The sequence below is a fragment of the Bos taurus genome, chromosome 2 (genome assembly GCF_002263795.3).
Source record: "Bos taurus isolate L1 Dominette 01449 registration number 42190680 breed Hereford chromosome 2, ARS-UCD2.0, whole genome shotgun sequence".
NCBI lineage: Eukaryota > Metazoa > Chordata > Mammalia > Artiodactyla > Bovidae > Bos > Bos taurus.
In genome coordinates, this window is record NC_037329.1 from 112871364 (window position 1) to 112896371 (window position 25008).

Sequence of the window (25008 nt, forward strand, 5' to 3'; positions counted from 1 at the left end):
ACAGTCCACAGGGCTGCACAGAATTGGACCTGACTGAAGCGACTTAGCACGAATGCACGCACGCTGCAAAGACTGAAGTGTCTTGATTTCCTGAGTCCAGCCTAACCCAGGACCCTGCAGGGGGACGTGCACTTGGGGACCGGCACTTACTTGTCAGGACGGTCCTCCGTTTGCACTGCTCCTCCACGCCACCGTGCTTCTTGCCCGACAACGTGAAGGGCGTCTCAAAGACGAAGCGGTTGATATTGTGGTGCATTTCGAAGTCCGTCTTCCGGTCCTCTATTTCCTTTTCCTCAAAGAATGGCGTGACATAGGTCACCTGGATGTAGGCGTATTTTGGGTCCAAATCCTTGGGGTTCACCTGTTTTAACACATTGTGCGCAGAGAAAGAGTGGTGGGCCTGGGGTGCTCCTGGAAGAAAGGTGGGGAGCCCAGTACCCCTGCAGCTTGGCGTTCTGAGCCGTCCCTTTTCCCTTGGATGAAAATGGCCAATGACATCATCTGAGGGCTGGGTGAATGGAAACCACAGAAAGAGTAATTGGCTGGACTGTGGTCAAGCAGCCAGATGGTGACAGAGAACAAATCGGAGCCAGCTGTGCTAAGTCCCTGGGGCTCTGAAATAAAAGTACTTGGCTATGACATATTATTTAATCTTTTATTTTCTTTCTTTTCTGTATTCAATATCTTCATCTTTGGCTTGAATCAAGCGTGTTAAGAGTGGAAATACATCTCTTTTTCTCTCTACAATTAGCCATGTTACCTAGACTGGAGCCATGAGCTATGGGCTTGTAATGTGTTAGGAGGTTCCTCACTGGTTTAGAAGATTAACTGATAACCTGTCACGTGATTGCAAACATTTTTCTTTTCAATTTCTCGCCTTCTCTAATCTGCAATAAGTTATTCTATATAACTTTTAAAACTAACTCTGTTTTGGTGAGTAGCCTTGACAAATAGCATGGAAAAGAGGCGAAAGGTCCTCCCTGCTCCCTGCCTCTTTTCTAATGACATCTTGAAGAGTTTTTAAACTTCTTCCAACTTTCTCCATCCATTCACCCATCCACTGCTTATCTAATTCAAGAGATTTGAGGAGGCTTGTGAATTAATTTGTAATGCTACTGTAGGATGGATATAAGTATAACCATTTTTACAGATTAAAAAATGGAGACTCAGAGTGACCAACCACCTTCTCCAGGATGGACCACCAGCTGCTAAGTGGTAGCACAGTGGAATGAAGACTCCAGTTGTTCTGACACCAAATTTGGCATTTCTCTCACCACTAGGAGCTGCCTCTACTTTCCATGTAGGAGGGCGACCATGATAGTGGTTTGAGTTCTGTCCTTCTTTATGGGGAAGGAGTTTGCACCTTTCAAGTTAAGAATGATGAACACATTTGTAACAACTTCCGCCCAGATTCAGAAATCTAATCTTCTATCCAGATCTTATATCCTTCTAAATACCAGCTTTGCAAAAGAGGAAAAGGATAAAAGACCTCTTTTGTAGCCCAACAGAGGCCAATACAATAGAGTACAAACCATCTTCTCTAGCTCCACCTTCTGTCACATTCTTCTATCCAAACTGTGCTTCAAAGACCTCCCATTCCTCAAACACACCTTCCCCTAAATACCCCCATCATTGCATATGCTGGTTTCTCAGCTACCCTTTGCTTCCAGCAAATACCTTCTTACCTCTCACCTTACAATCCCCAGCTCAAACATCATGCCCTCTGTGAAGCGTCACCCAACCATGAATGAGGTGTTCAGGGAGCCCCAGCCCTGAGCTTTCCCTGTATGACTTGAAGGCGTAGACCGCGTCACCTGTGGTACCTCACTGCACTCTATTTAACCAGCTTTTCGCACACATCCTCCTTTTCCTAGCCCCGTGTGAACTGTGAGCTCTGGAAGGAAGAGACTGTTTGCCCCAGCTCCTAGTTCTGGGCCTGGAATGCAGTAGGTATTCAGTTAAGGTTGGCTAAATGAATCAAAGTGTATTAGAGAGATTCTGAGTAATCTCATTAGAGGATGTAAGTGTTTGCTTCCTGGAGCCGGGAGGAGGTTAGTTGGATGTTTGCAGCTTAGTACAATGGGATTGGCAAGTCTGGTACCGTCACAAGAGGGCAGATTTCCAAATTCTTATGACCCAGGAAGACCTCCATGACTGAATAAATAATTTCTTGCTATTTTCTCCCAGTCCATCATGGGGCCCCTTTGGTTGCTATTCAAATGCAAACAAACCATGGGAGGGATGCAGGGGCTGGTAAGTTGTTTTTAAGATTATCTAAAAGCTACTCAAATACACATGTACAAAGTTTTTGACTCTCCCCCTCCCATCACCAGTCAACCAATAAACAAACAACCAAAAGAGCTTAGGTAGTTTACTTTGCATAGTCAGGCAAAAATTTAAAACTTTAATAAATGTAGTGAAGAAAAAAGGAAATCAGTTCTTTGCACCTGCACGAATATTCTCCTACCTTATTGGAGTCCTGGATTATCTTCACATTGTCTGCTCCGAATTTATCTGCATAGAGCTTGAGCAGTCTTTGAGAAATCTCAGAGAGACCTGTCAGCTTAGGCTCTTTATAAATATACTCTTTGCCTTCTTCTTCTTCAAAAAATCCCTACAGAAGACATATAGTGAACCACCAATTTTACTAGAGAACTCCAACTGCAAGTCATGAGCTAAACAAAAACCATTTACTTAGATATTACAGCCAGTCTTTTGGTTGACATCCATGCCACAGGTTAGCTCCCTATAAAATTCACAATCAGAGAAAAATCAGGTGAAGAAAGCAAAATATCATATTAGAATCAGTCATTAATGCAAATATTCCCCAGTCAGACCAAAGAACCTCCAGAGGTACCTTCCACATGTTTTTCTATATTAGTAGAAATCACTGGTAATCCCTGCTTGTATGTATTTTAGGGGAAGAATGCCCTCCTGTGGTAGTTTGGTGTAGAACACAAAGTCTGGAGTACTCTGGTATTTTTTTCAAGGAGCGGTATCATTTTTAATGAATAGTTCTGCAAGTCTTGGAAACTAGCATAGGAAAAACCATAGGGGCACATGAAGGGATCTAAACGGGTTGATCTCATCCCACATCCTTGGAGATGAAAAGCCATAACAGAAATTACTTGTGTTACGCTCCCAAGTACTGCTACTTTAAAAATTATTTTATATTAATATTTCATGAGGGGCCCGATGGAACTCGGCTGTATGTGATTTCATCATTCAATTCACTTTACTGATAGATTGCTTACATTCTTGCAAAGCTAGACCTCATAAGATTGAAAGTAGTAAATTAACCATGTCATCATTTTTATGTCATAGGAGCAAGTGGGTTTTAAGCTCTGTTAATTTGTTTTGGGGAAGGGAAGATTCCTTTGAGAAAACGGGGACAATCTTTATAATTCTTTCTCACTGAAGAGACACAGAAGCATTTTTTCCTATGGAAGACATGAGGCTTCAGATAACTGGAGAAAGTCTTCAGTTAAGAACCCGAGTGCATCTGGAATCTTCTGACTGCAGAGTTTACCCTAAGGAAGCAACTTAAAAAAAATAATAATAATTTTGTTGGCTGTGTTGGGTCTTTGTTGCTGCACGGGCTTTTCTCTAGTTGCGGAGAGCCGGGGCTGCTCTCTAGTTGCGATCACGGGCTTCTCATGGCGGTGGCTTCTCGTGTTGCGGAGCGCGGGCTCTAGGGCGTGCGGGCTTCAGTAGCTGCGGCAGATGGGCTCAGTAGCTGTGGCTCCCTGGCTCTAGAGCTCAGGCTCAGTCGTTGTGGCACATGGGTTTAGTTGCCCTGTGGCTTGTGGGATCTTTCCAGATCAGGGATTGAATGGTGTCTCCTGCATTGGCAGGTGGATTCTTTACCACTGGGCCACTAGGCAAGCCCAGGAAATAACTTTTAAGGGTTGAGTGAAGATATTAGAGGTCATAAAATATCTCAGCTATACTTTTTTTTTTGCTTGTTTTATATTTTTGACCATTAAAAACATACTCATTATATAAAAATTTGGGTAAAATATTCCGATGCTGTTTTTTCTTTTTTCCCCCACAGCTAATGTGAGGTGATCTGAGAATACTGATCACAACTCACATCGGTATGGTGCTTTATACTCGCAAAGCGCTTTCACTGCTGTTTGACCATCACGAAGAGTATGCTGCTGCTGCTAAGTCACTTCAGTCGTGTCCGACTCTGCTCGACCCCGTAGACGGCAGCCCACCAGGCTCCCCCGTCCCTGGGATTCTCCAGGCAAGAACACTGGAGTGGGCTGCCATTTCCTTCTCCAATGCATGAAACTGAAAAGTGAAAGTGAAGTCGCTCAGTCGTGTCCGACTCTTCGTGACCCCATGGACTGCAGCCTACCAGGCTCCTCCGTCCATGGGATTTTCCAGGCAAGAGTACTGGAGTGGGGTGCCATTGCCTTCTCTGCATGAAGAGTGTACTTGGTATCATAAATGGGCTGTAACTGACGACAAGGAACAAGGCACATTCACCAGCACAGTTCCTGTTAAGCAGGTAATCGCCTGTTTCCTTGCTGTTTCCCTGATCAACTCTGGGCTTTTTGGAGGCAGGAACGTGTCCTGTTCCGCACTGCATGTCCAGTGTTTAGCACTGGGCCTGGTCTTAAGAGAGACATCCCTGCCCGTTAGCTGAATGAATAAACAGATGAATGAGGCCGTTCTTAGAGAGCATACATCTTAAAAGCATGTATTTGCACTTGTATTTGCACCAAGTATAGCTTGAAAAGATTCCATTGCTTTTGGTACAGGTGTTTTTATTGAACAATTTCTCTGAGAAGTGTTCAAGACTAATACAGCAGATTGTGAGTACCTTGACTCCAGACTGCTAAAACAGTGATGTGTGATGTTAAAAGCAAGCAAAGCCTCTCATCATTCTTCGAGACTCTGTAGGGGTAGTGAGGTCTGACCCTATCCCACATGACTTCCAGCCTGCTAGGTTTTTTCCTGTTGATGCTTTATGGAGTTTTGTCTGATTCAAGGTCAGAAGTAAGTGGCTAAAATTGACAGACTGACAAAAAGAGAACTGACTTCTGAGGCCGTCAACCAGAATCCCCACAGGGCAATAGCTCAAGCCACATTTACCGCTTCCATTTCAATGAGAAAAATGTTTCCAAATTTAAGGAAAAGATTTTTTCATCAAGGTGTGAAAACTAGCACAAAGGAACATTTTCACTGTGAATTTTTTCCCCCTAACAAATTTCTGAGTGCAGAGTTAGCAAAAAAGGAGTGGAAAGAACAGTATTTTATTGTCATTCCTATGACCTTTGTGGCCTTCGTCATGACCTGTGACTTTCTTTCATTCTTACACCTTGGTCTGGAGGATGGGAATCAGTACAGATTTAGACTTAGGAGACCCTAAGGGCAGTGCCCAGCCTACCGGAGATTGTTGGCTATGATGAGCATAATGACAGTAATAAAGGAAAACACTGTCAGAGCAATTTGAGTTCTGGCTAATATAAGGCAAGGCTTTCCTGGTGGCTCAGCGGCAAAGAATCCGCCTGCAATGGAGATACAGGTTTGATTCCTGGGTTGGGAAGATCCCTCAAAGAGGAAATGGCAACCCAGTCCAGTATTCTTGCTGAGAAAAGCTCATGGACAGAGGTGCCTGGTGGGTTACAGTCCATAGGGTCACAGAGTCAGACAATACTGAGCACACACACATACACACAATACGAGGTAAATAGTTTAACTGAGTTTTGAGTGCTTAAAAATACACACTCAAGTTCTCTTGCTTGGGAATTACACTTTTCCTTATTGTAAATGGACTATTGATGCTTATTTTGATATTTTGGTAAGTGATTGATCAGAAAGAATTATGGTTAGAATTAATCAACTTATAGAACATGGAGATACAAACCTATTGAGACGATTTTATAAAATGAATAGAAAGGAGCTGGTGTAGCAGAATACATGTTAATCTGCTGTCTGCCAGGCTTTGTGTAAGAGCTTATGGAGCCAGAGAAATGGCATCTCTGAAAATGGCTAGGATGTGAGCTTGCCTTTTATCCAAGGAAACCATCAAAGCAAAGCCCAGTGACGAACAGGAGACTATCTTAAGGAATTTTAATGCTCTGTGCATGAAATAATTGACTTATAAATAGGACCCAAGGTGAAGAAAACCTAGGGGCAGTTTCTCTTTTGCTTTTGCTCCGAAGTGATGAGAAAAGTGCATTTCAAAGCATCAGGAAATGTGACCTCTGCATTTCCCTAGCTAGGCTGACTTTTTAAAGTGTCATTTTACATGGCAACAACTCCCTGATCTGCCATGGTTAGGAATCGGCACGTGTCCAAGTTAAACGCGGACTTTGAGTCAGTAGAGTTAAGATGCACAGATTATGAAATTTCAAAGCAACAGGTTATGATAAAAATATACGTCAACAAATTGACAACAAAAATCATCGGCTCCTTCTTAGATGTTTTGGTAGGTATTTCAGAATCCTGCAATAGCTCTAGATCATTACTGGGACATCACATGTAAGCGCCCCTGCTATTATATTCCACTGACTCAACGCTCACAGAGGAATGCATCCAAAGGGGAATCTCGTGTATAAAGATGGGTCAGAAAATCATAATAGGCTGAATACTAAGAAAAGAAAACTTCACAGGTGCAGAGAAATGGTTTCACAGAAATATGAACCCCAGTATATATATGTTTCTCAATGACTTTCATATAAGAGGGGAGCCAGAAGGGTATATCATACACTGACATGAAGGTGATGGTTGTACCCAGTACAAATGCTCTTCCCTCCGGACCCCAACCCCCTTTTCTATCAAGATTTTAAAATGTATCTACACCCATGTAGGCATGATTGAGAATCACAGAATCATAGAATCAATCCTTTGATGAATAGAATCAAATTCCCCAGGCCTTTCACTCATTTCATCCCAGGGCCATCTGATGTTTTAAGTTATACAATGAGTATTCACTTACTTGCTTTCATGCTAAATACCAGAGCCTAAGGATTTCATTGATTACAGTGGTTGTTTGATCACTACTGGCAATTCACTACTCTTAAAATGAATACTTCAGGGACACTTGGGGGGATGTTTCATGTAGTCAGCTCTGTGTAAAATTTCCATAGTCAATGATGCCAGGGTGTTGGATTACAAAAGTCATGCTATGCAAGACTTGCGTTTTTAAAGTTCTTGCTGCAAAAGAACAGTTGCCAAATTCTTTTCCAGGGTCTGGCTCATTGCAGACATAACATTACTCTAGTCAACCCTGTAAAGGGAAAGCACTGGTCTACAGGGGACACTGAAATATTTACACAAAGGCCTTTGTGGAGGCAACGAGTTGATCACATATTATATTCCCATAATCCTTGGAGCATGATTTTGAGACATCAGTTTGAATATTAAAAAGTGAATTTTACAGGGACATAAGGTACTGTGATGAAAAGGAAATTATGTCTGACCATGGGGATTATGCTAGTGAAATAGTCAAGATTTTCTCTTAGATCTTTAGCACCTTCATTCTGCACATGTTCGAGGAATGTGCCAATCTATTTGGTTATTTCTTTATCATCAAATATGAAGTGACGTGCATTGTCTGCTGCCATTGAACACAATAGTTCACGTGCTTCGTTTGGAGTCTGGGGACAGGTATCTGAATATCATTTGAACAATGGTGACTGAGGAGTCATCAAAGAGGCTGTTTATCACAATGACCTCCATTAGTTCTCCTTTGTTCAAAGGCAGCTGGGGTTTGAGTTTACAGAGCACCATGTTCAGGCATGTACTTGGGTCTGCAGATTTCACACGACATTTTGCTTTTTAAGCTCACTTTGACTTTCAAATCAAAGACAACTGAGAACACTAGCAGCATACAAAACATCAGGTGCACGGTCAGCACACTTTACTGAGAAATCTGCAAAAAGAACAAGGTTAGGACATTTGAAAGTAGCTCTCTCCCATCATTCCCCTTTCCCCCCAAGTCTATTTAGTTAGAGGGGTTTTCAAGTATTCTTTTAGTAGGTGAGTTGAGGACCCATGACCCCAAATTTACAAATGAAGGTAGAAAATACTGATATGGTATGGATAGGGGAAGGGATTTAAAGAATTACAAAAAAGTATGTACTAGTCGGAGAAGCAGAGCTGTGGACAATGTGTGAATACTGAAAGATTTTGCCTTGCCAGCTGGGTTTCCCTGGTGGCTCAGACAGTAAAGAATTTGTCTGTAATGTAGGAGACCCGAGTTTGATTCCTGGGTGGGGAAGATCCCCTGGAAAAGGGAGTGGCTACCCACTCTAGTATTCTAGCCTGGAGAATTTCATGGACAGTGGAGCCTGATGGGCTACAGTCCCTGGGGCCACAAAGAGTCAGATACAACAGAGCTATGAACACTTTCACTTCCAGTTCTTTTCAAAAGTAATTTTTTGAGCCACATGAAATTGCCATCTTTGTAAGTAAAAAATGGTTGAATATGGGAAAGTTCATACAGTTCAAAATAACAGGGAAAATCCTGTGTCACAAATCTCTAGGTGCTGTCATGTACTGCCTTTGGCTTGTCCTCCAGTTTTTTTTTACATAGGTTCTTTTTACATCTGAGGAGACTTAACCTGATTTACTGTAGTTTATCACTTATACTGGGAATTAATACCACTGCCTTTAAGAATGCTCAGAGTTCACTACTAAAGAGAGTCCTATTTCTCCACAATACTCATTTTATTTGGAAAAGGCATAGTCCTTTCAGGACCCCAGAAGATACCCACCAATGGCCATTGCTACAGCTTTTGAAATTCTGCCCATTGCTTTCTTCTTAATCAGCTGCAACTCTGGTGGCCTGAACTGAGCAGGCAAGTTCCAACAGTTAGTCTACTATCCATATATTTCAAACATGTGGTGCCCATGTTTCTCTGTGTGCATATGTGTGTGTATGTAGCTTTTCATACTACACCGACCTCTGTGCTGAAAGATATTAGATATGAAAAGCAAAGTATACATTTTTGTAATTCAGATAACTGGAATAAACACAATTTAGTTCCAGAAATGCAGGATGACTCCAAAATGAATGGAAGTGGGATTATCTTACCTTGGTACTGAACGTTCATTTGCACAAAAAAGTTAGGGTTCAGTAAAACCACACGGAGGGAAGTGTGAGGCTTATTAGGGCATGCAAATGGAGAGAGGGAGAGAACTTACCACAGCCTGGAACAATCAAGACCAAAAGAAGAAAAAAGTAAACATCTGCATTAAAATCTCATTGGAAAGGAGCATAATTGTTTCATTTCCACCTGTCTAGTAAACAGCATCTTAGACGTTGGTTGGAGAAACCATCAGGTAGGCATTCTGGTCTCCGTGACCAGAGAATACTAACAGCAGTTCATTACTTTTTCTTTGGGAAGATCGCTGGAACAGTTGTTGACTCAAATTTAGGTTTGCTGAACTCACATCTTATCTGTCACTTCTGTACTGCTCAGTTAGTTCGTGGCCATTCCTGGAAAACCCTTGTCTTTCTCCTACAATCCCTCAGCTCCCACATTCCCTTCCTGATGGGGTTTTCTGCCATTTTTCTTGTGAAGGTTTCATTAAGGTCAAGAGTTGTTTTTTGTTTACTGCTGGTTTGAAAGATCATGTCCTTTTCTTTCCTCCCCTCCAGCAGATTGCCACATTTTTCTCTCCCAATACACATTCTCACTTCAGATAGTTCAGATTCTTTTCCTGGGAATTCATAAATGTGTAAACTTAGCTTCTTTCTGTAGACTGTATACACAGTCCTGACGCCCCTGCGCAGTGGGGGAAATCTACGTTGGATTAATTTGCTTATGGTAAGTGGCTAACTTTTCTTTCCAGGGAGACAGCAGCTATCTTGACTAATTTAGATGTTAGTTTTTAAACCGCCTTTGGTGATTACAGGACAATGTATGTCTTCCAAAAGACTTCAGTGGTAAATGATCTAGAATGACCATGCTGAATTTGATGCTTTTGTCTGCAGCCTTAGAGGAGTCTGAGGAGGACAAGAAGCCATGTGAAACTGTGCTTTACATGAAGGGAGAAAAAAATGGAAGACAGCGGGGCTGAGAGTCATTCTAACTGTGAAAATAAAAGGATGGAATGATTCTCCATGAAAGTAATAGTCTGAAATGTGAGTGCTGAAATACATTAAGGTTATAAGCCCTCCAGGAAAGAAACAGGATGGTCCCTGGGTTTATCCCACTTAAAGCACGGCTCAGAGACATTCATAATTAATATATAACATAAGTTCATTTTGCTTTTAGGCCAATGCTATGGCTAGCTAATATTTTCTATCTTGTTCATTATTTATGCAGTAAACTGAGAAAAATCACTTTGAAATGATATTGACCTCTAGTATAAGAAACAAAACAAGTAGATTACTTTCTGCGGAGAAGCAGTGATGGTTTGAAAGTAGGAGAAAAGAAAATGAATGATTTTAAAGTCAAAGGTTCATGGCTTTAACATGGTAGAGCCCTTAGGAACCTTTTATTTACTGGAATGCTATGGATTGCATTGCTTAAAAATATTCAATTAAATTTCACTTTCAAATATGATGCAAACCTGTATTTAGACGTTTTGGGGAGAATTGGAGGAGGGTGCTGAAGAAGAAGTGACTTCTTTCTTCAAGAAATTCAAAATCAGTATTTTAACTCGATCTGTATTAGGACCCAAGGAGGGCTCTGCTCATTTATTTTTCAATTTAGTACATTTTTCTGGCTAAACACATAGACCCTCACACTTAGAGAAACACTCAAATATACCCAAACATATTCCTACCCTCACCCCACCCCCTGAGTCCTATGGCACATATACTTAGATGTCTTGTTAAGAATGAAAGACAGCAATCAACTACTCAACATTAAAGCTCATATTAGTAGGAAACTTACCTGCCCATAAAATGCCACACGGTAGTAGCGACCGAAGAGTCGCTTCTCTGAATTCACCACTTCTGCAACTTTCAGATATGACCGATGAATATCATAGTAAAGATCGGATAATTTCTGAAAACAGAAACAAAGGGTTTCATGAAGATGAAGCCAACATAAAAAAGAGAAAATTGTAAGTAATTCTCTGGTGTAATGAAGGATATTTGAATTAACTCCTGGGTTTATAACACCTACTTTGAAGTCTCTCTGCTTCTCAAAGACTGCAATGATGGGTTTGTTGACATCAGCGATGAGCTCATATCTCTCAGACTTCCAAAGAAACTCCACACACATGTACAGCTGCTCCACCAGGATATTCTGCAATTCCCCAAATGAAAATGTGATTTTACACAATGAAGACTGTGTCCCATCCCTGAAACTTGCTTCCAAAACTACTGCACTGTCAATCTTTTTCATAGTGGGATTTCTGCATCCCTCATCTTTGTGACTGGCAGTTACATCCATCCCGGGAGGTATAGTGGTGTCTTCTAGGATTCTTCTCTTTCCATAACATTATTAGTCCCTGAAACTTGCTAATTTAAATCTATGAAAAGTATTCAGATCTGTCAGGTTTTTTTTTTTTTTTCCATTCCCAGAGTCACAGGCTTAGATCAGACTCCTGTTTCCTCACTCCCAGACACCATGAAATAGTTTGCAAGCTAAACTGTTTTCCCTCTCCAGTTTGGTCGTACTGGTCCTGTGAGTAGCTCTCTAGTAATCTTTCTTCCAAAGACATCAACCTGATCATGAGCTTGCCACTGTCCCAAACCTTTCCAGTGCGTATGAACTGCTGCCTAAACTCTCTAGCATGACATTGAAGGAGCTCCAGAATCAGGTACCAACCTCCCTTTCAGTGGCCCTCCCCTTCAGCACCTTGGCATGGACTTGGCACTTTGGCTGTACTAGATGGTACCACACCATTCTTAGGATGCTTTATAATTTCCATACTTTTGCCTGTGATGTTGCTGCTGCTCCTTTGAGAAACTTAGTTTCTCATCTGACACTTTTTAAATCCTAGCAAATGTCAAGACCCAGTGCAAAAGTCCGCAGAGCTTTTATTTATGTTCCATCATCTGCATTCTAATTATTGTCACGTTAAAAAGTATTCCCTTTTTAACTGCAGCTGTAGACGATGCCTAGATTTAGCTATTGGGTCTTACAGTGGTTGCCCCCACCTTGAAGGATGTTTATCTTTCACAAGATTCTAAACTCTTCAAGAACTGGGATTATGCCTTATTATCTTTGTCTCCCCAAATAAATTTGCCTTATTTATCTTTGTCTCAATGTCTCACATATACTAAGAGCTTAATAAATGTTCAACTGAACCAAATTATATACTTTCTAAAGCAAGTGGATAATACTGCTGGGATGTTTCCAGTGTCTTTTCAGAAAAGATTTTAAACAGTTTGAAATAGTTAATGCAAATGTGTAGTTACATTTACTGTTTGCAACGTACATTCAATTAATGTACAGCCTTATGTAAGATTTCTTTAACATGTCCCCCAAGATTTGTTTTCTGAATCCTTTTTTAAACCTATGTAATATTATGAATAAAAATTAGCTTTTGAAATATTTTATTTACTTGAGGAGGGGAGCTCTATTTTATTCACTTGAATTGTTGCTAAGTAACTCCTGATAGAAAGCTTCTTTTGAAAAATAACTGTAGTCTGCATACCAGGAGGTTTTCTGCAGAAACTAGTGAGACTTTCTGTTCAAGTCTCTTTGTTAATAAATTTTCCAGTGCACTAAAAAAAGTGACCAGCTCAAAAAATTTTCAGCATTCCTTATCATATTTTATATTTTGTAGAAGAGCTGATTGCATAAATTTGGGTCCATCTTAGAGAATTAAAAGTTAGTTTAAATTTTCACTTTATCAGTGGAATTTGATATCTATGAATCTAGCTTAATTTTAGCTTGTATTTTATTTTGCCTAAGTCATGTTATAGGGTAACTTTGATTTTGGAATGAGATCTTCTCCTTCCTACTTAGTTTAATGTTACAATTCAATGTATCTTCTTACTTAATTACAATATATTCGATAATTTTCATCTAACCTCATTGTATGGCGTGTCTTGCATGCCAGAATCTTCTTTCATTTCCCCTTCTTCTTTAATATTTGGTGTAATGCTCAGAAAAGCTGGCCAGCCCATAGAGAACATGCCTTAAGAGGACAGAGGAAAACGGAACATTATTATTTGAGCCAAATCCTGCTTGGATTAGATAGTGTCTTTGTGTTACATGATGTTACATGTGGTGGTTATAATACTCACACATCAATGAGATAGTTAGATTATGACTGTTGATAAATACTCTGCCAGGAAACCAGTTTTCCCTTTTTTATAATTTTTGTATTGTTCTCAGCTGACCTGCTTTCTCTAAGGAGCTATTATGGGATTATGGACAGAACCCAGGCTTGTGGATTGATGTACTTCAATGTTCTGGTTTAATTAGCTTTTTGGAGTCTGTATCCCTTGTTTGTTAAATCAGAGACATTAATATCTAATCTCAAGGATGTTGAAAGGATTCGAAGCATTAGTATTTGAGAAAATACCCAGTTATCATCACTGCCTTCTAAAGACAATACACAGTACTCACTAACTTTCACTCTTTTGCATTATTTAGAAAACTTCTCAAGATTTCTTAGCTTCATGGGCACCAAGACTAAGAAAGATGGAACTCTGCAGATGCATATGAAAATAGTTGATAATGAGCCATGTGTCCAGACAGGGGTCAGATCAGAACGTTAAAGGAATATGAGAGGTTAAGAGCACAGTCTGGAGTGACAGACCAGCCCTTGAACATGGCCCCATCACAAGCTAACCAGGGGGATCTGGGGCAGACTGCCTAACTTCTTTAGGTCCTATAAACAGGCAGGGATAACAGCATCTAACACACAGACTCCTTATTGGCAATTAACTGAGATATTTCCACAGCACAGAACTTAGTGCGGTTGCCTACCTTGGAGCAAGTGCATTTTAAGTTATAATTAATACTTTTGTGGATATTTACATTTTTAATAATCAGGTCATTGGCTATGTGACTAAATTATCACCCCAAAACATGCTAGAAATGATAATGATAATAATTATTGCAATTGAATCTTTGTATTAAAAATTCTACTTTCCAACATTTTATTAGCATTTTTCTTTGGTAATTAAATACATTAAAATATATGAGGATTGAATAGAGCAGGAAAAGCCATGACATAGTACTTCCTGGACGATGATGGTTGTTAGTACAACCGAAGAAGCTGTATTTTATGGAGTCACCTAAATTCACCTCTATAGTTGTTCTTCAATATCCACAGAGAATCGATTCCAGGACCCCCAACAGATACTAAACTCTACAAATGGTGGTGGTCTAGTGGTTAAGACTCTGCATCCCCAATGCAAGGGGCCCTGGTTCGATTCTTGGTCGGGGACCCACATGCCACAACTAAAAGTTTGCATGCCGCAACTAAAGATCGCACATACCACAACTAAGACCCAACTCCACCAAACAAATGTTGGGCTTCCCAGATGGCTCAAACGGTAACGAATCTGCCTGCAATGCAGGAGACCTGGGCTTGATCCCTGGGTCAGGAAGATGCCCTGGAGAAGGGAATGGCTACCCACTGCAGTATTCTTGCCTGGAGAATTCCATGGACAGAGGAGCCTAGTAAAGATTCAGACATGATTGAGGGACTAACACTTCCTTTTCACAATGCTCAAGTCCTTTATTTTAAACGACATAGTAGGATGAGCCCTCTGTATCTGCGGATTCTCACTGATGGAGTGGTTGGTTGAATCTGCAGATCTGGAATTCCCACATGCAGAGGGCCAACTGTCTTCTTATCATGTGTACACTGTAGTGAAGGGACAGTTTACTTCTCTGACTTAGAAACATCACAACATAGAAACACATTGAAGACTTCAAATACATGCCAGTGAGCTTCAGATGTATGGCAACGAATACAAATATATGCTGCTGCTAAGTTGTTTCAGTCGTGTCCGACTCTGTGCGACCCCATAGACGGCAGTCCACCAGGCTTCCCCGTCCCTGGGATTCTCCAGGCAAGAACACTGGAGTGGGTTGCCATTTCCTTCTCCAATGCATGAAAGTGAAAAGTGAAAGTGAAGTCGCTCAGTTGTGTCCGACTCCTAGCGACCTCATGGACTGCAGCCCACCAGGCTCCTAAGTCCATGGGATTTTCCAGGCAAGAGTACTGGAGTGGGGTGCCATTGCCTTCTCCACACACACACACACACACTGCTGCTGCTGCTGCTGCTAAGTCACTTCAGTCGTGTCCGACTCTGTGTGACCCCATAGATGGCAGCCCACCAGGCTCCGCCCATCCCTGGGATTCTCCAGGCAAGAACACTGGAGTGGGTTGCCATTTCCTTCTCCAATGCATGACAGTGAAAAGTGAAAGTGAAGTCGCTCAGTTGTGTCTGACTCTAGTGACCCCATGGACTGCAGCCTACCAGGCTTCTCCGTCCATGGGATTTTCCAGGCAAGAGTACTGGAGTGGGGTGCCATTGCCTTCTCCGAAATATATGCTAATGTATCATAAATAATCACCTTCAATATTTAAAGTTTATAAAACACATACAGTGGACCCTTAAACAACCCAGATTTGAACTGTATGGGTCTGCTTAAATGCAGATTTTTTAGTAAGTACATACTGCAGCACTGCACTGTCTGTGGTTGGTCAAATCAATGGATGTGGATATGCAGGGCCAACTGTAAAGTTATCCCCAGGGTTGGGTGTCCCAACCTTCTCATTGTCCAAAGGTCAATAGGTATATATATTTTTCTCAATGGATATATTATTCCAATATCATTATTGGTCTAAACATATTTAGATCTTTTTTGAATATTCAAGATTTAGATACGTTTTGGGCTACAAGTTCCCACAACTTCTCAAACTGACACCTAGTTTTATCAGGTTTCTCAAAATAACTTTTATGGAACTGTATGGTATCTGATTATGAAAAAAACAGATGAGGATGAAGGGCATGTTAAATAAAACAAGAATGGTTTTGATGACTTGCCTGTATAAATAGGAAGCATGAAACTGAGCAAGGAGACCCTTGAATTTTATCGTGGACATGAGTCATGAGGCCAAGTCTGGTGTCTTCTTCAAGGCCCTCAAACGAATGAGCATACTGTCTCAGAATTCACTTTGGTCATTTGGTTCAAATATCTTATTTGCAAAATCCACCGAAACTCTTTGGGAGATATATACATATTTAAAAGAATAAGGGACCAAAAGAATTATGTTTCCAGAATGATACAACCAAAGTCCATTTCCCTTTTGTTTAGATATTTTAATCTAAACATTTAAATATTTGTTTCTCTTGTTCATACACTGAGTTTTCCATTTCATTTTGAAAGTTAAGAGAGTATTATGAGATAGACTGAAGTTCATAAACTGGGTTTGAACAGAATTTTATAAGGATACATTGTTTTTTTTTTACAAAGTATAATTCTTTGGTTATTATTACAAAATGTTTATCAGATGTTAAAGACGGAATATTTTTAATTAAAGGAAGATTATACTGTAAATTACTATACGTTATAAATTGTCAGAATCAATGTATACTTAAAGAAACTGAAACATGTAGATTATAGGCACAGTCCTGGTATGTGCGTGTACATGCTCAGTTGCTCAGTCGTGTCCGACTCTGTGGACCCATGTGACTGTAGCTTGCTAGGTTCTTCTGTCCATTGAATTTTCCAGGCAAGAATACTGGAGTGGGTTGCCACTTCCTACTTCAGGGGATCTTTCCAACTCAAGATTCAAACCTGCGTCTCCTGCATTGGCAGGCGGATTCTTTACCACAGAGTCACTTGGGAAGCCCACGGTCCTGTATACTATATTTATATGTCACTTTTCTGCACTCCTTATTTTGAATAAACAGTTTTATGACATTTCAACAATAAAATGGATTTCCCTTGCAATTTTAAACAATTCATCCATTTCAGAATAGAATCCCAAAGACAGTCTAGCATGCAAACTGATAACAAAACATGGCCATAATATTATATAAGATGCACTTCTGTTTGCTGAGAACTCTTGAGGTCCCTAAACTTCATAAAGTTTGATGATGGAATTTCTGAATGGTAAGAACTTTGGGTTTCGACAGAGTAAGTTATGTAGGTCCGAGACAGTTTTTGCTTTTGGGAATACATTTAAAAGTTTCATTGGCGTGAAACTGAATCAGGACATGGTTTCCTCTGCACCATGCCCTGGGGGTAAAGGAGCCCAGTTAAATCACTCACTTCCTCCACTGGGAGTTGTTAGTAATGGATTGCTATCACAAGGGTGGACATCCTCCAGGAGCAGGGATGGTACGCAAATCTTTTCCATTTTCCAGTAACCTATGGCAGTGCAAGATGAAGTTAGGACATTGTTACAAGTTTATGTTAATTCAAGCTTATGAAACTATGAATCGTTAACCAGTGAAGCCTTCTCATTTGGAACTAAGAAGTGGACCAGTTAGCCGGGTTGTGCATAAAATAAACACGATGATGACATGAAGAGAAAGGTAAAACTCAAAAGTACAGCGTCATTAGAAATATCTGTGAAAACTAACACTGCTAAAACACTGAGATTAATCAATTTAAAGCTAATAAATACATTGTATGTATTAGTTTGTCTATCAGGTTTTGACATGTTGATTTCTCCCCACACGTGGTTGTCTTACCCCTTCTTTTCAGGTATTCTGCAATGAGGGCAGCTATATGGATATAACACATGGCCGCCTGTAAGAGAAACGCAAATAGTGTGAGAGGAAGATTTTACCATCTATCTCATACTAAAGATTTTACTATCAGTCTAATTCAGACTAATCCTCCAAGGAAGGTCTGTATTCCAAATCAGAATATGCAGAGAAATCCTTTTCATGGTAGAACCAAAAGTAACAATCAATTAGATTTCCAAAAAGTACACCCTCAAGAATAAAAAGCATATTTGGGTTTTTTTTTTTTTTTGGTTTGCTTTTCTTGATTTAGTTTCCAGGTGGGTGAATGAGATGACTTGAAGAATTTTCTACAGAATTATCTTCCTGCATTAATATCTATGTTTCTCCTCTTTCTCTAAACAGCATCTGGAAGTGAAAATTAGCTGTCTTCTTACTTTTTTTTTTTAACCTCCAGCCCTAGACCCCCTTAGAATTTCTGTCATCTTTAAATGGTAGCCTCAAGAGGCAGCAGTTGATGAAATAGTGTGACCTAATGTATCGCGTATGCATTCTTTAACCAGATTATTTCAGTGACATTTTATTGCCCTTTAAAATCTATTGCAAAGCCCTAGAACATTGCTCAACACACACTAGATGCTGAGCGGGTGAAGAATCCAAATGACTTCAGCATTTCCTTTCGAAGTTTTGTGGAGAACTTCTCCACATTCAGGGTGATCCAAGGGAACTGGAGTCGCTCTTCTGTGTCCTCACCGAACTGCTATCCAGTGAGGCCTCTGCTCAGATCTACGTCCATCCCAGAGCCCTTCACCTGCATTTAGAAGAATTACAGGTTTCTTGGACAAACTCATCTCTTCCCAAAGCGGGCAAAATTTTGGGAACAAAGCAGAACTTTCCCACTGAGTGTCTGGAACTGCTCCACGTGGGTGCTGTGAGTTGTTGCCCATAAATCCACCAGTGTTTAAACAGACATAGGAAGGTTAGCTATTGATTTATAACTGTCACACAGTGGCCTGTCATCAACATGGCCCTTAGAACTGTGAACCTATTGCTAGTTCGATGAGTTGCGCATGAGGACATATTACTCGAAACTGCCTTTACTCACCATGATGGTATGTTTCCCCATTTCACTCTAATTCCAGGGAAGAAGTTTTAACACACACAACAGTAACTTACATAACTTTTAATTTCCAGATACCCTTACAATCATCGTCCCTAGCCTCAGGCTTTAGCATTTGGTCTCCACTGCACATCCTACAACTGCAGGTGGTCCCCCTAGACTCTGGCTTTTATTTGATATCATTTACGTGGAGTCAGGTATCCTTGAATCTTACATGCAAATGTATTGCACATGACATGTTGGGTTGGCCAAAAAGTTCATTTGGGTCTTCCATCTACTCTTAGAGAGAAACCTGAATGAACGTTTTGGTCAACCCAATAAAATCAGGTCATATTGACATTAGTTGGGCAATACGGTAACTTTTTATATTCCTGATGTAAATGACAATCCAATGGTCCTGATTAAGAGGACTATGCTGACAAAGAAGGACCGAGTCTTTGCTGATCACCTCAGATAAGTCTCCGTTTCTGGCATGAATTTTGGCCATGCTTTCTAGCCAGGTCCTCCGCAGCTCAGGGGTGCTGGCGTAGGAGTTTGCCAGGCTGTACTGGAGATCCACCAGCATCTCTGGATCCTTCTCATGCTCCTTCATCTGAGCCGTGGCCATCAAAACAGTCCTTATTCGTTTAGTCAGGTCTTTCACCTCTGCTGGGAAATTGCTGTTCTTTGGAAAACAGAGAGCCTGGGTCATTATCTGTTTAGATTTCACAAGTTAACTCACTTCAAGTTATGCTTTTAGCTATGGCATGGCATCATGGTCGGTGCATTTTATACACTGTTCACAAATATGTATATTCTCTGTGGATAAATTCTATGTATTGTGATTGCAGTTGTGCACATTTGAAGATGAGTCATAGTAGAGTCCACTTTGTCTTCTAGCCTATATTCTTCTAGTGACAGCATCCTAACTGTCCTTTGACATCATCTAGCATCCTCTCTGGCTCTGGTTTGTGTGATTTGCATGTGTCTACTTCCTTCCCTTGGACTGCAAGGAGATCAAACCAGTCAATCCTAAAGGAAATCAACCCTGAATATTCATTGGAAGGACTGATGCTGAAGCTAAAGCTCCAATACTTCAGCCACCTGATGAGAAGTGCCGACTCCCTGGAAAAGACCCTGATGCTGGGCAAGACTGAAGGCAAAAGCAGAAGAGGATAGCAGAGGATGAGATGGTTAGATAGCATCACTGACCCAATGGACATGAATTTGAGCAAACTCTGGGAGATAGTGAAGGACAGAGGTGTGCTGCAGTCCATGGGGTTGCAAAGGGTCAGACACAACTTACTGACTGAACAATAACACCACTTCCTTCCCAGGGCTGGGCATGATACTGGCCTGGATAATCAATCATATTCTTTGATACCCCAGGTCACAGTGATTGGTTTAGGGATTGGGCATATGATACAAGGTTGGATCAAAGAGACTCAGTCTAGGAACTTTAATTTCCCACTCACAGATTACTACCAGTGTTCTCAGAATTTCTGAGAGACTAAGCTCATGGGGACAGCCTACCTGTAAATGAAGTAAACGAAGAAAATTGAACTGAGAGACAGAGAGGCAAAAAAGTAGAGGCGGTAGGGGAAAGAGATCTGAAAACATTATTTTAATCCCTGGGTTCACTCATGCCTGTCACCAGGCTCTACCCCAGGACTTTTCAGTATAATGATTGAAGGAGATGTCCCCACAAAGTTCTAAAAGAAAGGTAAAATGAATTTGACCAAGAGTAGGATCATGAGAGAATCACTGTGCTTTATATATATATATATATATATATATATATTTGATATATGTGGTTAGTTTTATTGTCCCATATCATTCAGCCCCATACCTTGGTAATATCACTTAACAGATTACATGCTCAAAGTAGAAGCAAATTCAATGTCAGGACTCAAAGTGTCAATAAATAAAATGCAGAATTTGTGTTTTTTTGTGATTTTGACATCTCATAAAAAGAATCCAACAGCTTAGTTTATTCCCAATTCTTTAAAAAAAGTCCACAATGCATTTCTTACTTTCATTTGCTTGTCTCCATTAGCAAAATTATTGGTAATAGCAAGGGAATGCTGAAAACGAGAGCCTCCAATCCCAGCATCAGCTATTAACTGGCTTACGGCCTTGATGAGCTGAAAGAGAAAACAAAAATGGAGCCTCAAAAGTAAGTAACTCCAAAATAGTAGGTGTAAAGAAAACCATTGACTTGGGTGGATGTATCATGAATATATCCCTGTAGGCCCAACGAATGTGCTCAGAATCTGGTGGAATTTGGCATCCTAGAAATAGTCATGGTTTCTCAAGTTGTATATTCTATTATCAGTGGTCCGCAACCTTTTCGGCCCCAGGGACCAGTTTTGTGGAAGACAGGGGCAGGGGGGATGGTTTTGGGATGATCCAAGTAACTACATCTACTGTGCACTTTATCTCTATTATTACTACATTGTAATACATAATGAAGTAACTATATAGCTCACCATAATGCAGAATCAGTGAGAGCCCTGAGTGTGAGCTCAGGTAGTAAGGGGAGCGATAGGGAGTGATTGTAAATACAGATGTAGCTTCACTTGCTTGCTTTCCCCTCAATTCCTGCTTTGTGGCCCAGTTCCTAACAGGCCATCGACCAAACTGGGGTTGGGGACCTCTGTTCCATATGATTCTATTTATTCCCTGGCAGAAAAAAGGAAAAGTACAAGTGGAATTATGGACTTTGCTAATTTCTGTCCAGCTGCCCTCTTTCTGTGAATCAGAACTGAGTGTGATGAGCATCCTTAAAGAGGAATCTGATGAAGGAATGGGGATCTGGTTGCCCTGGAAACAGGAAGCTTGTATCAATGCTGAAACAGATGAGTGGTTTTAACAACATTAATGAAAACTGGCAGCACTTACTTGTAAGTGCGACCGTACAATTGACTTCTGCTTGTTAAATTCAAAATTCTTCCTCATAAAGAAGTATAGAAGTGCTGATGCTTCCATCTGAGTTGACCGTGACCTGTGGTTACAGCATTTTAGGACTTCATAGCAGAATGATCCACACAGGTCAGCAGGCCCTTGGAAAAATGCTGAAGGAAACTATGGAGACAGAAGTGCTGGTGAAATGAGCAAATTCCTTCATTTCGCTCTGTTCATTCTCATATTTGAAAGTTCCTTAGAACAAAATCCTTTTTTTTTTAAACCTAGACTTTTTCTACCATTTGTAGGTGGAAGAAGATATAATTTTATTTACCTAAGTCGATGCTAGTATTGGGGCTTTCATGGTAGCCCAGTGGTAAAGAATCCACCTGCCAATGCAGAAGATGCAGGTTTGATCTCTGGGTCAGAAAGATTCCCTGGAGGAGGAAATGGCAACCCACTTCCTGGGAATTCTTGCCTGGGAAATCCCATGGCCAAGAAGCCTGGCAGGGTACAGTCCATGGGGTCACAGAAGAGTCGGACATGACTGAGTGACTAAATAACATGTTGTAAGTATCCTTTGCATCAATAATGGATGATTACTCAAAGAAACAGAATGAGAGCTTTGAGATAGTTTCTATTCACTCAACATTGTAAAGCCACAGGTCCTCAAAGGGGACTCTTTTGAAGTGGAACGATTTAAAATCACAGTTGATGGTGTATATTTTACCTAACTCTGCCACAAACACTGAGAACCCAAAGAATTGGAAGCCAAATGCCAATTTTATTCCCTTTTTATATCCAGCAGATAAGCCATCAAGGCTGTGAACTTATTCTGAGACCATGAATCAAACAGTCTAATAAAACCAAATAAATCAACATAGAATCAAACCACCCTTCTTTCCACCCTACTGAGAGACGTAAGGATTAGTGCTTCTTTATTGTCAGTAATGGGCGTCCCTGGTAGCTCAGATGGTGGTGAATCTGCATGCAATGCAGAAGACCTGGGTTCAATCCCTGGGTCGGGAGGATCCTTCAGAGAAGGGCTTGGCAACCCACTACACTATTCTTGCCTGAAGAATTTCATGGACAGAGGAGCCTGGCCGGCTACAGTCCATGGGGTCACAAAGAGTCAGACACGCTGAGTGACTAACACTTTCAGTGTCAGTAATCAACACTTCACTGAGCTCTCCAAGGAACCTGGACTCTTACCTTGCACACAAACAGCCTCAACGAGGCAAACACGTGCTTCAGTGCGGTAGCTGATTGGTTGACTTGGAAAAAGAGCATGTAGGTGTCAAAGACCCTTTTCATCATTGAATTCTGACATTCAGATTGTTGGAGTTGTCTCTGGAAATTCAACACAGCACTTATTTAGGATGAGTGGAAGGACTCCTGTATTATTTCAAAAAATATTTTCTCTGGGCCGGCAATGAGATGGTTAGATAGGATCACCAACTCAATGGACATGAACTTGGGCAAACTTCGGGAGATAGTAAGGTACAGGGAGGCTTGGTATGCTGTAGTTCACGGTGTCACAAAGAGTTGGACATAACTTAGCAACTCAACAACAGCAATCTGCTATGTAATAGGCATGATTTTGGATGCTGGAAATGAACTGCAAAATAAGAAGGTCTTATTCTTGTTCCCAATGAAACATATACACAGCAGTGACTGAAAAAAGTTACCAAATAAAAAAACAGAGTAGAAGGATAATAGGAAGGAAAGTAAATGCTTTGTGTTGGGGGGGGGGGTGGGTAGGATTACTTTATGTAGGATGGTTAAGACTCCTCTAATGGTTGAATTGACAGGTGAGCTGAAAAAGTCAGCCCTGGCCAGATCTGGGAGGACTGTCCAAGTAAGAAACAAAAGTTGGTACCAGGGACTTGAGCTGAAAAGGAGCTTGTGAGTTCAAGGTGGAGAAAAAATTTGCTGTGTAGCCTAAGCATGGTGAGTCAGGGTGCAGTCAGGAGAGAGGTAGAAGATGAAGAGGTCATAGACAGGCGGGTCCTCTAAGGCACTGATAGAAGAGTCTGTAAGATGTATGGGATTTGACTGACACTTCCACTGAGCAATAAAGGATTAAAACATGGATTTTGATTTTTCTACCATCATGCTGACTTTTTACTTGAACGTAGGACTTTCTTGGTACAATCATTCTGTTTTGTGTAGTCTTTATTCTACCAGTTCAACTTTTTCTAATTAAACCCTTAACATTCAAAAGTTCATCAGGTTGAGCTGAAGTTTTTAATAACTTCATTGAGGTGTAACTGACATACAAATTCTATAGTTCATATTTTATAAAATTGTATTTAAAAGGAATTATATAAAACATGCTCTGTTTGGCTTCTTTTACTGAGCATAACTGAGCAGTATTCTACTGTATGGCTATATCACTGTTTTAGAAAATCCATTCACCTGCTGAAGTACATTTGGGTTGTTTCCAGTGTTTCATTATTAAAAATAAAGCTTCTATGAATATTCATGTATAAAGCTTTGTGTGAGCAAACACTTATTTTTCCTGGGTAAATCCTTAGAATTGGAATGGCTGGTCACATGATAGATTCTGTTTAATTTTTTATTTCAGCATATTGTTTTTCAAGGTGTTTGTACCATTTTGCATTTCCACCACCAGTGAATGAGACTTCCAGTTTCTCCATATTCTTGCCAAAACTTTTTAACTGTAGCCATTCTAAGAGCTGGTAGTGGTATCATTTCACCAAAGATCTATAGATGGTAAGTAAGCACTCAAAAAGATGCTCAACGTCATCACTTGGTTTTCTCTAGCTGTTAAGTCCGTTTATCTGTTGTATCTAGTTGAATCATTGGTCTCTCCCTCTGATACTGAAAACGTAGGGTCACATCTCACTCAGCCCAGCTTGCCTGACATAAAACAGGAAAAACAAGGAAGAAAGAAGTGTCTATTATTGGAAAATAATGAAATGTCTGTGTGTATATCAGCTATGCATTTGCCAACTTCTGATGAATTCTGAAGCATCACTATGAACAAACTAGTGGAGACAATGGAATTCCAGTTGAGCTATTTCAAATCCTGAAAGATGATGCTATGAAAGTGCTGCACTCAATATGTCAGCAAATTTGGAAAACTCAGCAGTGGCCACAGGACTGGAAAAGGTCACTTTTCATTCCAATCCCAAAGAAAGGCAATGTCAAAGAATGCTCAAACTATCGCACAATAGCACTCATCTCACACACTAGTTAAGTGATACTTAAAATTCTCCAAGCCAGGCTTCAGCAATACGTGAACCGTGAACTTCCAGATGTTCAAGCTGGTTTTGGAAAAGGCAGAGGAACCAGAGATCAAATTGCCAACATCTACTGGATCATCAAAAAAGCAAGAGAGTTCCAGAAAAACATGTATTTCTGCTTTATTGACTATGCCAAAGCCTTTGACTGTGTG

At 40.6% G+C, this 25008-nt stretch overlaps 1 protein-coding gene across 11 annotated transcripts in view; it reads right to left on the bottom strand.

Annotated features, from left to right (window-relative positions):
* The window catches only part of DOCK10 (dedicator of cytokinesis 10), a 305001-nt gene that overhangs the window by 9405 nt on the left and 270588 nt on the right, over positions 1-25008 (bottom strand). For 9 of the 11 annotated variants that reach the window (XM_024976734.2, XM_059875928.1, XM_059875925.1 and 6 more), the window contains 11 exon segments: positions 22800-22937; positions 21585-21767; positions 20717-20827; positions 19153-19368; positions 17591-17648; positions 17166-17264; positions 12956-13062; positions 11097-11219; positions 10863-10976; positions 2468-2614; positions 151-361 (listed from right to left, as the gene is read on the bottom strand). In XM_024976734.2, coding sequence (XP_024832502.1) covers positions 151-361; positions 2468-2614; positions 10863-10976; positions 11097-11219; positions 12956-13062; positions 17166-17264; positions 17591-17648; positions 19153-19368; positions 20717-20827; positions 21585-21767; positions 22800-22937 — 1507 coding nt within the window. 11 annotated transcript variants of the gene reach the window in all.